This window comes from Manis pentadactyla, chromosome 14, assembly GCF_030020395.1.
Source record: "Manis pentadactyla isolate mManPen7 chromosome 14, mManPen7.hap1, whole genome shotgun sequence".
NCBI lineage: Eukaryota > Metazoa > Chordata > Mammalia > Pholidota > Manidae > Manis > Manis pentadactyla.
This window is the reverse complement of record NC_080032.1, coordinates 1,384,560-1,397,056: the sequence shown is the minus strand read 5'-3', so window position 1 is coordinate 1,397,056 and position 12,497 is coordinate 1,384,560. Positions and strand designations below refer to the sequence as shown.

At 41.9% G+C, this 12,497-nt stretch overlaps 1 protein-coding gene across 2 annotated transcripts in view; it reads left to right on the top strand.

Annotated features, from left to right (window-relative positions):
* Positions 1–12,293, top strand: part of LOC118906979 (zinc finger protein 337-like) — a 228,642-nt gene extending 216,349 nt beyond the window's left edge. For both annotated transcript variants that reach the window (XM_057492138.1, XM_057492137.1), the window contains exon 5: positions 10,079–12,293. In XM_057492138.1, the coding sequence (XP_057348121.1) occupies positions 10,079–10,653 (575 nt within the window). In that variant the 3' untranslated portion in view covers positions 10,654–12,293. The remainder of the gene's footprint in view (positions 1–10,078) is intronic.
* Positions 12,294–12,497: the final 204 nt, after the last annotated feature.

Below are 12,497 nucleotides of genomic sequence, written 5' to 3'. Positions count from 1 at the left end.
CTCATGAAGGTTTCACATGAAAAACAATGTGGTTACTACATTCAACCGTTGTTATTGACTTAACCCACGATACCCCATTGCAGTCACTGTCCATCAGTGTAGCAAGATGCCACAGTAAGTACTTGTCTTCTCTGTGCTACACTGTCTTCCCCATGATCTCCCCAACGCCCTCCCCACCCGCCCTCCTCCACCCCTCTCATTTGGTAACCGCTAGTCACTTCTTGGTGTCTATGAGTCTCCTGCTGTTTTGTTCCTTCAGTTTTGTTTCATGGTTACTCTCCACAAATGAGGGAAATCATTTTGTGCTTGTCTTTCTCTGCCTGACATATTTCACTGAGCATAATACCCTCTACCTCCATTCATGTTGTTGCAAATGGTAGGATTTGTTTGTTACTTAGGGTTGAATAGTATTCCATTGTGTATATGTACATCTTTATCCATTCCTCTACTGATGGACACTTAGGTTGCTTCTATATCTTGGGTATTGTAAATAGTGCTGTTATAAGCATAGCGGTGCGTATGTCTTTTTGAATCAGGAATCTTGTTTTCTTTGGGTAAATTCCTAGGTCAATGTTATTCATCAGTCAAATGGTATTTCTGTTTTTAGTTTTTTGAGGAAACTTCATATTGCTTTCCACAATGGTTGAACTAGCTTACATTCCCAACAGCAGTTTAGGAGGGTACCCCTTTCTCCGCATCCTCGACAGCATTTGTTGTTCCCAGTCTTTTTGATGTTGGCCATCCTAACTAGTGTGAGGTGATAGCTCATTGTGGTTTTAATTTGCATTTCCCTGATAATTAGTGATGTGGGGCATCTTTTCATGTGCCTGTTGGCCATCTGAATTTATTCCTTGGAGAAATGTCTGTTCATATCCTCTGCCTATTTTTTATTCAGGTTACTTGCTTTTTTTTTTTTTTTAGATAATTATTTTTTATTGAAGGATAGTTGACGCACAGTATTACATTACATTAGTTTCAAGTGTACAACACAGTGGTAGAACATTTATATACATAATACTAGGTTCCAGCTATCACCCTACCAAGCTGTTACAATATCTTGACTATATTCCTTATGCTATACATTATATCCCGGTTACTTATTTATTTTACCATTGGAAGTCTGTCCTTTTTTTTTTTTTTTTTTTGTGAGGGCATCTCTCATATTTATTGATCAAATGGTTAACGACAATAAAATTCCGTATATGGGAGTCAATGCTCAATGCACAGTCATTAATCCACCCCAAGCCTAATTTTCGTCAGTCTCCAATCTTCTGAGGCATAACAAACAAGTTCTTACATGGAGAACAAATTCTCACATAATGAATAAGTTACATAGTGAACAGTACAAGGGCAGTCATCACAGAAACTTTCGGTTTTGCTCATGCATTATGAACTCTAAACAGTCAGTTCAAATATGAATATTCATTTGGTTTTTATACTTGATTTATATGTGGATACCACATTTCTCTCTTTATTATTATTATTTTTAATAAAATGCTGAAGTGGTAGGTAGATACAAGATAAAGGTAGAAAACATAGTTTAGTGTTGTAAGAGAGCAACTGTAGATGATCAGGTGTGTTCCTGTAGACTATGTGTTAATCAAAGCTAGACAAGGGCAATAAAACATCCACGTATGCAGAAGATTTCTCTCAGAACGGGGGGTTGAGGTTCTAAGCCTCACCTCTGTTGATCCCCAATTTCTCACCTGATGACCCCCCTGCGACTGTGCCTGTCTTCGGTTGTTCCTCCCTTGAGGAATCTTACCCGTCTCTGGCTTCAGGTTACTTGCTTTTTGGGTGTTGATGCATGTGAGTTCTTTATATATTTTGGATATAAACCCATTGCCGGACATGTCACTTACATATATATTCTCCCATACTTTAGGATGACTTTTTTTTCTGCTGATGGTGTCCTTTGTTGTACAGAACCTTTCCAGATTGATGTAGTCCCATTTGTTCATTTTTGCTTTTGTTTCCCTTGCCTGAGCAGATACATTCAGGAAAAAGTTGCTCATGTTTATATTTAAGAGATTTTTCCTTTTGTTTTCTTCTAAGAGTTTTATCTTTTCATGGCTTACATTCAGGTCTTTGATCCATTTTGAGTTTACTTTTGTGTATGGGTTTAGACAATAATCTTGAATGTAGTTGTCCAGTTTTGCCAACACCAGTTGTTGAAGAGGCTTTCATTTCCCCATTGTATGTCTATGGTTCCTTTATGGCATAATAATTGAGCATATATGTGCTTGGGTTTATATCTGGACTCTCTAGTCTGTTCCATTGATCTATGGGTCTGTTCTTGTGCCAGTACCAAATTGTCTTGATTACTGTGGCTTTGTAGTAGACCTTGAAGTTGGGGAGCATAATCCTTCTCAGGATTGCTTTGGCTATTTGGGGTCTTTTGTGGATCCATGTGAATTTTAGATCTATTAGCTCTATTTTGTTGAAGAATGCTGTTGGTATTTTGATAGGGATTGCACTGAATCTGTAGCTTGATTTAGGCAGGATGGCCATTTTGACAATATTAATTCCTCCTATCCAAGAGCATGGGATGAATTTCCATTTGTTAGTGTCCTCTTTAATTTTCCTTGAGAGCATCTTGTAGTTTTCATGGTATAGGTCTTCCACTTCCTAGGGTTGGTTTATTCCTAGGTATTTTATTCTTTTTGATGCAATTGTTAATCTTATTGTTTTCCTGATTTCTCTTTCTGTTAGTTCATCATTAGTGTATAGGAATGTAACAGATTTCTGTACTTTTCTGTAATTTTGTACTTGCAACTTTGCTGAATTCATATATTAGATCTAGTAGTCTTGGAGTGGATTCTTTAGGGTTTTTTATGTACAATATCATGTCATCTGCAAACTGGGGCAGTTTCACTTCTTCCTTGCCAATCTGGATGCCTTTCATTTCTTTGTGTTGTCTGATTGCTGTGGCTAGGACCTCCAGTACTGTGTTGAATAAAAGTGGGGAGAGTGGGCATTCTTGTTCCCAATCTTAGAAGAAAAGCTTTCAGCTTCTCACTGTTAAGCATGGTATTGGCTGTGAGTTTTGTCATATGTGGCCTTTATTATGTTGATGTACTTGCCCTTTATACCCATTTTGTTGTGAGCTTTTATCATGAGTGGATTTTGAATTTTGTTAAATACTTTTTCAGCATCTATGGAGATGATCATGTGATTTTTGTCCTTTTTTTTGTTGATGTGGTGGATGATGTTGATATATTTTCGAATGTTGTACCATCCTTGCATCCCTGGAATAAATCCCACTTGATCATGATGGATGATCTTTTTTATGTATTTTTGAATTCAGTTTGCTAATATTTTGTTGAGTATTTTTGCATCTATGTTCATTAGAGGTATTGGTCTGTAGTTTTCTTTTTTGTGGTGTCTTTGCCACTTTTGGTATTAGCTTGATGCTGACTTCATAGAATGAGTTTGGAAGTATTCCCTCCCCTTCTACTTTTTGGAAAACTTTACAGAGGATGGGTATTAGGTCTTCACTAAATGTTTGAAAAAATTCGGTTTTGAAGCCATCTGGTCCAGGGATTTTGTTTAAAGCTAGTTTTTTGTTACCAATTCAATTTCATTGCTGGTAATTGGTCTGTTCAGATATTCTGTTCCCTCCTGGGTCAGCCTTGGAAGGTTGTGCTTTTCTAGACAGTTGTCCATTTCTTCTAGGTTATCCAGTTTGTTAGCATATAGGTTTTCATAGTATTCTCTAATAATTCTTTGTATTTCTGTGGTGTTGGCAGTGATTTTCTCTTTCTCATTTCTGTTTCTGTTTATGTGTGTAGACTCTCTCTTTTTCTTGAGAAGTCTGTCTAGGTGTTTATCTATTTTGTTTATTTTCTGGAAGAACCAAAGAGCTTTAAATTCTTACGTTAGAAAATACGAGGGAAGATCTCTAATCAACATGTATAACTCTACAAATCAAGTAAGAAAAGAACACTAATCTAACCTCCAAAGTAGCAGAAGGAAGTAATTTATAAATTTTAGGGGAGAGATCAATGAAACTCAGAATAGAAATACAATAGAGAAATAATCAATGAAACCAAATTTGGTTCTTCAGAAAATAACAAATTGACAAATGTTTAATGAGATGGTCTAGGGAAAAAAGAAGTCTATAATTACTAAATGAGAAATAAAAGTTTGTATGTTACTACTGTTTCTAAAGAAATGAAAGGGTCACAACAAGGTAATATAAGCAATTGTGTGACAGCACACTGGATAACCTAGATGAAAAGCATGAAATCCTAGAAACAAAATCTAAGAGATGAAATCATGATAGAATAGAAATTTTTAATAGACTGATACCTAGTAAGATTTAGTCAATAATTTAACATCCCCTGAAAGACAATATAACTTGACCACATGGCTGTACTGGTGAATTCTATCAAACTTTAAGAAGAAATAATACCAATCCTTTTGAATCTTTACCCCAAAAATTGAAGAGGAAGGAATTTTTCCAAACTCATTCTGTGAGGCCAACATTATCCTGATACCAAAGTTGGAGAAACAAATTATAAGAAAAGAAAACTACAGATTAAGTTCTCTTATGAACATTCGTGCAAAAATCCTCAATAGTATCAAACCTAATTCAGCAACATATTTAAAAAACTATATATGGATCGTGTCCAAGAGGGATTTATTCCTAGAATGCATGGATGGCTTAATATAAGAAAATCAACCAATGTAGTACACCACATTAACAGAATGAAGGAATAAGAATCACATGATCATTTCAATTGATGTAGACAAACTATTGGACTAAGTTCAGAAAACTTTCATGATAAAAAATAAGACACATTCAACAACCGAGAATAGAAATAAACTACTTTTACATAATAAAAGCCATGCATGATAGAACACAGCAACCATCATATTCAATGATGAAAGGCTGAAAGCTTTTTATTTATGATCAGGACCAAAGCGAGGATGCCTACTTTCTCCATTTGTATTCCACGTAGTGCTGCATATTCTATCTACAGAGACTATGCTAGAAAAAGAAATAAAAGTCGTCATAATTAAAAGGAAGGATTATCTCTGTTCACAGAGATATATTGTATGTAGATGATATATCATATGTAGAAAACCCTAATGGCTACACACACACATGCCGTCAGAATAAATTAATTCAGATAATGATAGGATACAAAATCAATACACAAAAATCAGTCCCATATCTATATACTCAAAATAAGTAATCTGATAGGGAAATTATTACAATTCCATTCATACCATGTAAAAGGATAAAATTCTTAGAAACTAACTTGACCAAGGTAGTGAAAGACTTGTACAATGAAAACTGCAAAACACTGCTGTAAGAAAGTAAATAAGACATAAATAAATGAAAACACATCCATGTTCATGGATTGGAAGACAATAATATTAAGATGTCCATGCTACCTAACATGAAGTACAGATTCAATGCAATTCCTTTCAAAATATCAAGGACAATTTCTGCAGAAATAGAAAAACCCATCCAAATTCATATAAAATCTCAAGGGACAATGACTAGCCAAAACAATCTTTAAAAGGCATAAAGCTGGAGGACTCACACTTCCTAACTTCAAATTTTACTTCAAAGACATGGGGATCCAGTGTGTATGGGCATAAGGACACTCATCCAGACCAGTGCTATGGGCTGTGGCTGTTCCCAGGTTGCCAAGACCATTCAAGAAAGGGAGAGTCTTTCCAACAAATGTTGTTGAGAAAAACAGGGTATCTACTCACAGTAGAATGGAGTTGGACCCTTACTCTAGGTTAAATACAAATATTGATCCAAAATGCATCAAGGAACTAAATGCAAGATCTAAAAGTATAATACTTTTCAAAGAAAACAGTGAGAAAATGTTATCTCTTGATATTTGGCAATGACTTTGTGGATATGATGCCAAAAGACTAGACAACAAAGTAAAAAGCAGATAAATTGGACTACATCAAAAGTTAAAACTTTTGTGCCAGGCAAGCCACAGAATGGGAACAAATATTTCCAAACAAAATATCTGATAAATTATATATATATATATATATATTCAGAACATATTATGAACACTTATAATGAGGACTTGAACAAGATAGCAGGGTGAGAAGTGAGGCTGAACCTCCTCCCAAAACCACATATAACACAAAAATACAGCAAATGCAAGTATTCCTGAAAGAGCGACCAGAAAGGAGACTGCAACAGATGTCCTACATCTGGGGAAAAGAGAAGACGTTAGGGAAATGTTTAAAGTAGCCAAGCCACAATCTGGCAGGACCCAAGCCCTTCCCCCCACTCCCCTGGCTCACTGGTGGGAGGAAGAGAAATAGAGCAGGGAGGGGGTAAAAGCCTAAGAGTAAACACCCACCCCTGGGGATCTTCTCTGGGGCCATGAACCCATGAAAGTACATGGTGCTCTGGAGATTAGCAGGCTTGGAAAACAGAGACAGTTGGAATACTCAGAGAGACAGGTACCTATGTCCTGTCTGGTCTGGTGTCCAAACCTTTTGCCTCTTTTGGGCTTGTGGCCAGGAGAAGGCCACAGGCTGGGGATCTCCACACTCCCTCGTTACTTCCGCATTCGTGGCCTAACTGGGTTCCTGCGCACACGCTCTTGGCCCAAACTCCGCCTCCCCACCTAACCTGAAATCTGCCTAAGACCCTAGTGACAGATGAGATATTCAATTCCCATTGGCTCCTGCTACTTCCTCCTTTTCCTCTATATAATCAAGCTTCGGATGCAATAAAGTTGAGTTTTGCTGCGCCCTTCAGGCTGACACATCTCCCGGCTTGGTGTGGTTTTGTTTCTCCCCGGATCTCAGGGGAGGGTGTCCAAGCTGCCAACACTTGCCCTCTCGCTCAGCCCTGGGGATAACAGGCTGGTCCTGATTGTCCCCCATCCTTCTTGTTGCTGAAGAGCAACTGGTGCCCCGTGTGAGGAACGAGGAACTTTGCTGATGAGCTAATCGGACTATGGGAAAGTGTAATCCCATAAAATATGGGACATTCTTCTTCCAAGCCTAATCCCTCTCTCGAATCCCTTAGGGTCCTCCTCCAAAGTAGAGGCCTAGAGCTCTCTGACAGCCAAGCTATCAAAACCTGGGAGACCTTACTTAAGGTCGCCCCGTGGCTGCCTGCAAGTAATTTGTTTGACTGGGAAACTTGGGACAGGGTGGAGCAACTCATACGCAGAGCCCAAATTAATCAGGGTGATATCCCCCCTCTGGGGACCTTCCCCTCTTTAGCAGCCCTTAAGAGTTGCTTCCCTCCTTGGTCATCGAAGCCAGCTGCCAAGAACTTAGTAGACAGGGAAACCACTGGGTGAGGAGTCACTTCCTGGGGAGATTCTGATCCCCTTCCTCAGGCTGAGTCCACACCCGCAGGACAAGAAAGCCATAAAGAGCGAGATGAGAATCGTGGCAATGGCACCCTCGCCCATTTTGATGCCACCCCTGGCCTCCCAAATCCACGGCTCCTTTGTACCCACCACTTCCTGGTACTAGTTCCTCTTCTAACCCTTTCACATCACCATCAGCCCCCACTCCTCCATACCAAACAGCAGGGGTTTTGGCTCCTCTCCCATATAAGGACTCATGCTCTCCTATTGGCTGCCAACTGGCAGATTTTCCAGCTCCTTTCCCATATAAGGACTCATGCTCTCCCATTGGCTGCCAACCCCAAGAGAATCCATTTTTCCACCCACAATCTAACCCAGGGCCATGTCAGCTATTTCCTGTCAATGTTAATTCTGGAGGTAACTGCCCTGCCCCCTGGTACCCTTGGGAGCCAGGTGACATTAAGAAGTTAAAGAAGGCTGTTCTTGAGGATGGCCCCAATGCTTCTTGGACTGAGACCATCCTCCAGGGACTTGCTCACCATCCGTGCACTGCCACAGATAGGAGGGCTCTTGTCCAGGCGGTTCTCCCTGGCCCCCTTTATATTAAGTGGTGTGCTTTGTATAAAGAGGAATGCCAGCAACAAGCTGAGAGGAATATGACATACTCTTTTACATATATATGAATGATATTATCTTGGGGGCCACTTGTTCCTTCAAATTAGACGACCTCTTTAAAACGTGCCTTTCCCTGCTCAAAAACTATAACTTTCAGATTGCCCCAGATAAAGTTCAACAGGTAGATCCTTTCAAATTTTGGGGGACTACTTTAACATTAGATGTTGTCTCCCCTGTTAAGCCCCAGTTATGTATTCAGGATGCATATACACTACCACAGCTCCAGAAATTGCTGGGAGAAATCAATTGGATGAGGCCCTGGATTCCTGTAACCACAGCTGATCTTATCCCTCTTTTCAACCTATTAAAAGGCCTTGATCTAGCTTCAACAGTGACTTTAAACCCTATACATAGAGATACATTAACAAAAGTTCAACATGCCATTGATAATGCTGCCTTAAAAAGATATAATCCAAACTTGCCACTGGTCCTCTATATTATGGCTGGAGAGACCCTCCTCGCTGCCCTTTTGGCTCAGAAGGGGGATCCCGTACATTGGATACATCTATCTGTGGGAGGGGCACCTTGAGTGTACTCTATGGTGGATCAAATGGCCGACTGCATTGTCAAGGGATGAGATCTTTCTGTTCATCTTTTTAGAAGTGAACCCCACTCTTTGGTCATCCCTTTTTGGGTCAGTGATTTCTCGTGGCTACAGAGAAATAATTCCAGATTGGCAATAGTCATGGAGGGCTTTCCGGGGATAGTAGACTGTCACTATGGTTCCTATAAGTGGATGAGTTCTTTTAGCCAATTGGCATGGCAGCCGCCTAAAATGTTCCTCAATGAGGCAGACCCCTCTTTCCCCTCTGTTTTTACCGACGGGGGTAAATGGGGAGCCTCTATGGTAATGTTCCCCCCAGGCACAAGTGAGTCCGGCCATAACCCTCTTTCATAAGGTACAGGGCTCTGCCCAGTTTAAAGAGCTTTATGCTGTTGTTTTAGCTCTGTCTGAGATCCAAAGCCCTCTTAATCTGTTTTCTGATAGCCTTTACATTGTCAATCTACTGCCCAACCTTGTGGGCGCACACATCAAACTTGACAATAATCCCATCACTCCTTTGATGATTCAAGCTGGCAATTTGTTAAAACAGAGACTAGTTCCCCTTTTTGTGCAACATTTAAGGGGACATCAAGACTTACCAAGCTTTTTGTTGAGGGGCAATGCTCTTGCAGACCAACTAGCTTCAGCCTACATGGTACAGGAGGCCACCTCTTTTCAACAACTTACACACGCTAATTGGAGGGGACTACACCATCGGTTCCCTCAAGTCCCCGTCAAAGACTTAAAAAAGATCATTAGAACATGTAAGTCATGCCAGCCCTTTTTACAGGTTCCTCCGCTTCAAAAGAACGGAGTGAACCCTTGAGGCCTGAGGCCCAGTAACCTTTGGCAGACTGATGTCACACATTTTGCCCCTTTTGGGAAGCTTCGATACATATGTCTAACAGTTGATACCTTCTCCCATGCTTGTTGGGCTACAGCCCATACGAGAGAAAAATCCAAACATGCCATAAGCCATTTTCTCCAGTGCTTTGCCATTCTTGGCTTGCCAGATCAAATCAAAATCGATAATCGTCCCTGCTTTATCAGTAGATCTTTCACTGAATTCTTGAGTAAATGGCAAATTTCCCATACCACTGGAATTTCTCATAACCCTAAAGGGCAAGCAATCATGGAAAAACACAATCATACCCTCAAATGTCAAATAATAAAACAAAAAGGGGGAACACTCCCCCCCCATTATCAACTAAAGATGGCATTATTTACTCTAAATATTTTAAATTTTGCCAAAGGCGAACACTTATTGCCCTTCCAAAAGCACTGGACAACAACCGTTACTTATCAGACAGTTAGAGCCCAATGGAAGGACCCCCTTACTGGAGAATGGAGGTGCCCAGACCCCCTCATTACAGCTGGAAGGGGATTCATCTGTGTCTTTCTGACCAATGAAAAAAGGCTGATCTGGGTCCCCGCAAGTGATCTCAAGTATTACCCCCCTAAGGAGGGGGAGTTCACTGATGTCGATGATGACCCAGAAGGGCCCTCACCTCCTGAGGATATCTCTCTTCTTTCTCTCTTTCAGGGTCTGCAATGAACCCAATGATGCTGGTCTTCCTGTTAATGGCAATAAATCTCCCATTAGCTAGGACAGGATTTGGAGATTCCGGTCAAGCAAGAGCCATACTACGAAAAACCATCGGAGACCCCTGCACAGCCTGCGCTCACTCCAAGGCCCCTCACCCCGCACACTGTTGTACTTCTACCAAAACCTGCCCTAATGGGCAACGGGCAGTTACACTTATGCAAGGGACAGAAAATGGATGCCCTGGGAGAGTTCTCTCTCACCATTGTTGGCCAGGCCCCAAAATATCTTCACCTGCCCAAGGGAAATCCCCCTCTGAGTGTCCTTGCACCACTTTTCTTGCCTCCGTTCATGCTCAATGCTATCAGGAGGTTATTCCCTGCACTCACAGGAACAAAACATACTGGTATGCAACTCTGATAAAAGGCAAGGATGAATATGCTGACTGTCAAAAGAATAGGGGAGCGAACGTCTGCTGGAATAAATTTGCCCCTATAGGTGACTCTGATGGGGGCGGAGTCCAAGATCAGGCTCGACAGTACCAAAATTTAAAAACTGGTAGACAGGCTGATTGAAGACCAAAATCCCCCGATTTACCACCCTCTTAGCATTCCGGAGATCAGCGGGGAGTTGCTTCTTGATCCTGAAACACAATCAATCATACAAGCTGCTTTTACCTTACTCAGTAGAACCAATCCCGATTTAGCTAAGGATTGCTGGCTGTGCTTGAGGCCGGGACCATTACAAGCCAATGCTCTTCTTGTTAACCTGTCACACACTGAGCCCCAGTGCCAGCTGTTACCCCCAAGTTCTAGAGTCTATCTAGACCCTCTCTCCCCTAAAGGCCCATGCTTCAAAGCTGACCCCCGTTCTGATAATACTAGTGGAATAGATGAAGGTCGAATCCACTATTCCTTTTGCCAACAAAATATTACTGTGAACAATACTTTTCTCTGCCCCCTAATGGAACAGTCTTCATTTGTGGGGGAGACGCATTTGGCTTTCTCCCAACACGCTGGATGGGGATTCGTGCTCCAGCTGTAATATTCCCTGACATTGGACTAGTCCCTAATAATTAGAGCCTCCCTATTCCTGCTTTAGACCACATTGGAGGTAGATCAAAAAGGGCCATTCAGATTATCCCCCTGCTTTTAGGCCTTGGGGTGGCCACCGGAGCTGCCACAGGGGCAGCAGGATTAGGGACCTCCCTACATTATTATAAAGCCCTTTCTCAACAGATGATTGATGACCTACAAGCTGTAGCCAGCACAATTCTTGACCTCCAAGCACAGTTGGATTCCCTCACAGCAGTAGTCCTACAGAACCGTAGGGGGCTTGATCTCCTCACAGCTGAAAAGGGAGGCTTATGTCTCTTTTTACAGGAAGAGTGTTGCTTTATGCGAACCGCTCCGGTATAGTGCAAAATAAGGTCAAGCAACTTCAAGAAGACCTCGAGAGATGCCGAAAAGAATTACAAGCCAATTTTCTTTGGACTGGGTTACATGGGTGGTTGCCCTATATTCTGCCTTTCCTTGGTCCTATCCTTCTTTTGCTCCTACTTTTCACTTTTGGGCCCTGCATTATTAACAAGATTATCCAGTTTGTCCAAAAAAGAATTGAATCAATTCAGTTGATGTGCGTGCAGGTACATTACCAGAGAGTTGCCACGGAAGTCAGTGACCCCTACGATCGCTGTGAACCTTATGATGAGGCTGTGTCTGTTAATTCCCCCTGACTATCTCCCCACGTGCCCATGACGGGTAAGATCTCCAAGGTGGAGACAACCTAAGACAGGTCACGGAGGATGAGTAAGCTTGGGACAACTGAAGAGCTGCAAGGTACCCAGTGACGGGTAAGATCCCCGGAGGGGGACAACCTAAGACAGGGGCCTTGCCTGCCGGGACATCCCAGAGCATTTATAAAACAAAAAGGGGGAAGTGTCGGGACCTTTTGCCTCTTTCGGGCTTGTGGACAGGAGAAGGCCGCAGGCTGGGGATCTCCACACTCCCTCGTTACTTCCGCATTCGTGGCCTAACTGGGTTCCCGCGCATGTGCTCTTGGCCCAAACTCCACCTCCCCACCTAACCTGAAATCTGCCTAAGACCCTAGTGACAGATGAGATATTCAATTCCCATTGGCTCCTGCTACTTCCTCCTTTTCCTCTATATAATCAAGCTTCGGATGCAATAAAGTTGAGTTTTGCTGCGCCCTTCAGGCTGACACATCTCCCGGCTTGGTGTGGTTTTGTTTTTTCCCGGATCTCAGGGGAGGGTGTCCAAGCTGCCGACGCTTGCCCTCTCGCTCAGCCCCGGGGATAACAGGCTGGTCCTGCTTGTCCCCCAACCTTCTTGTTGCTGAAGAGCAACACTCTGGGACAAAAAAAAAGGTGGGTACTTTGAAAGACTTCCCAACAGTGAGA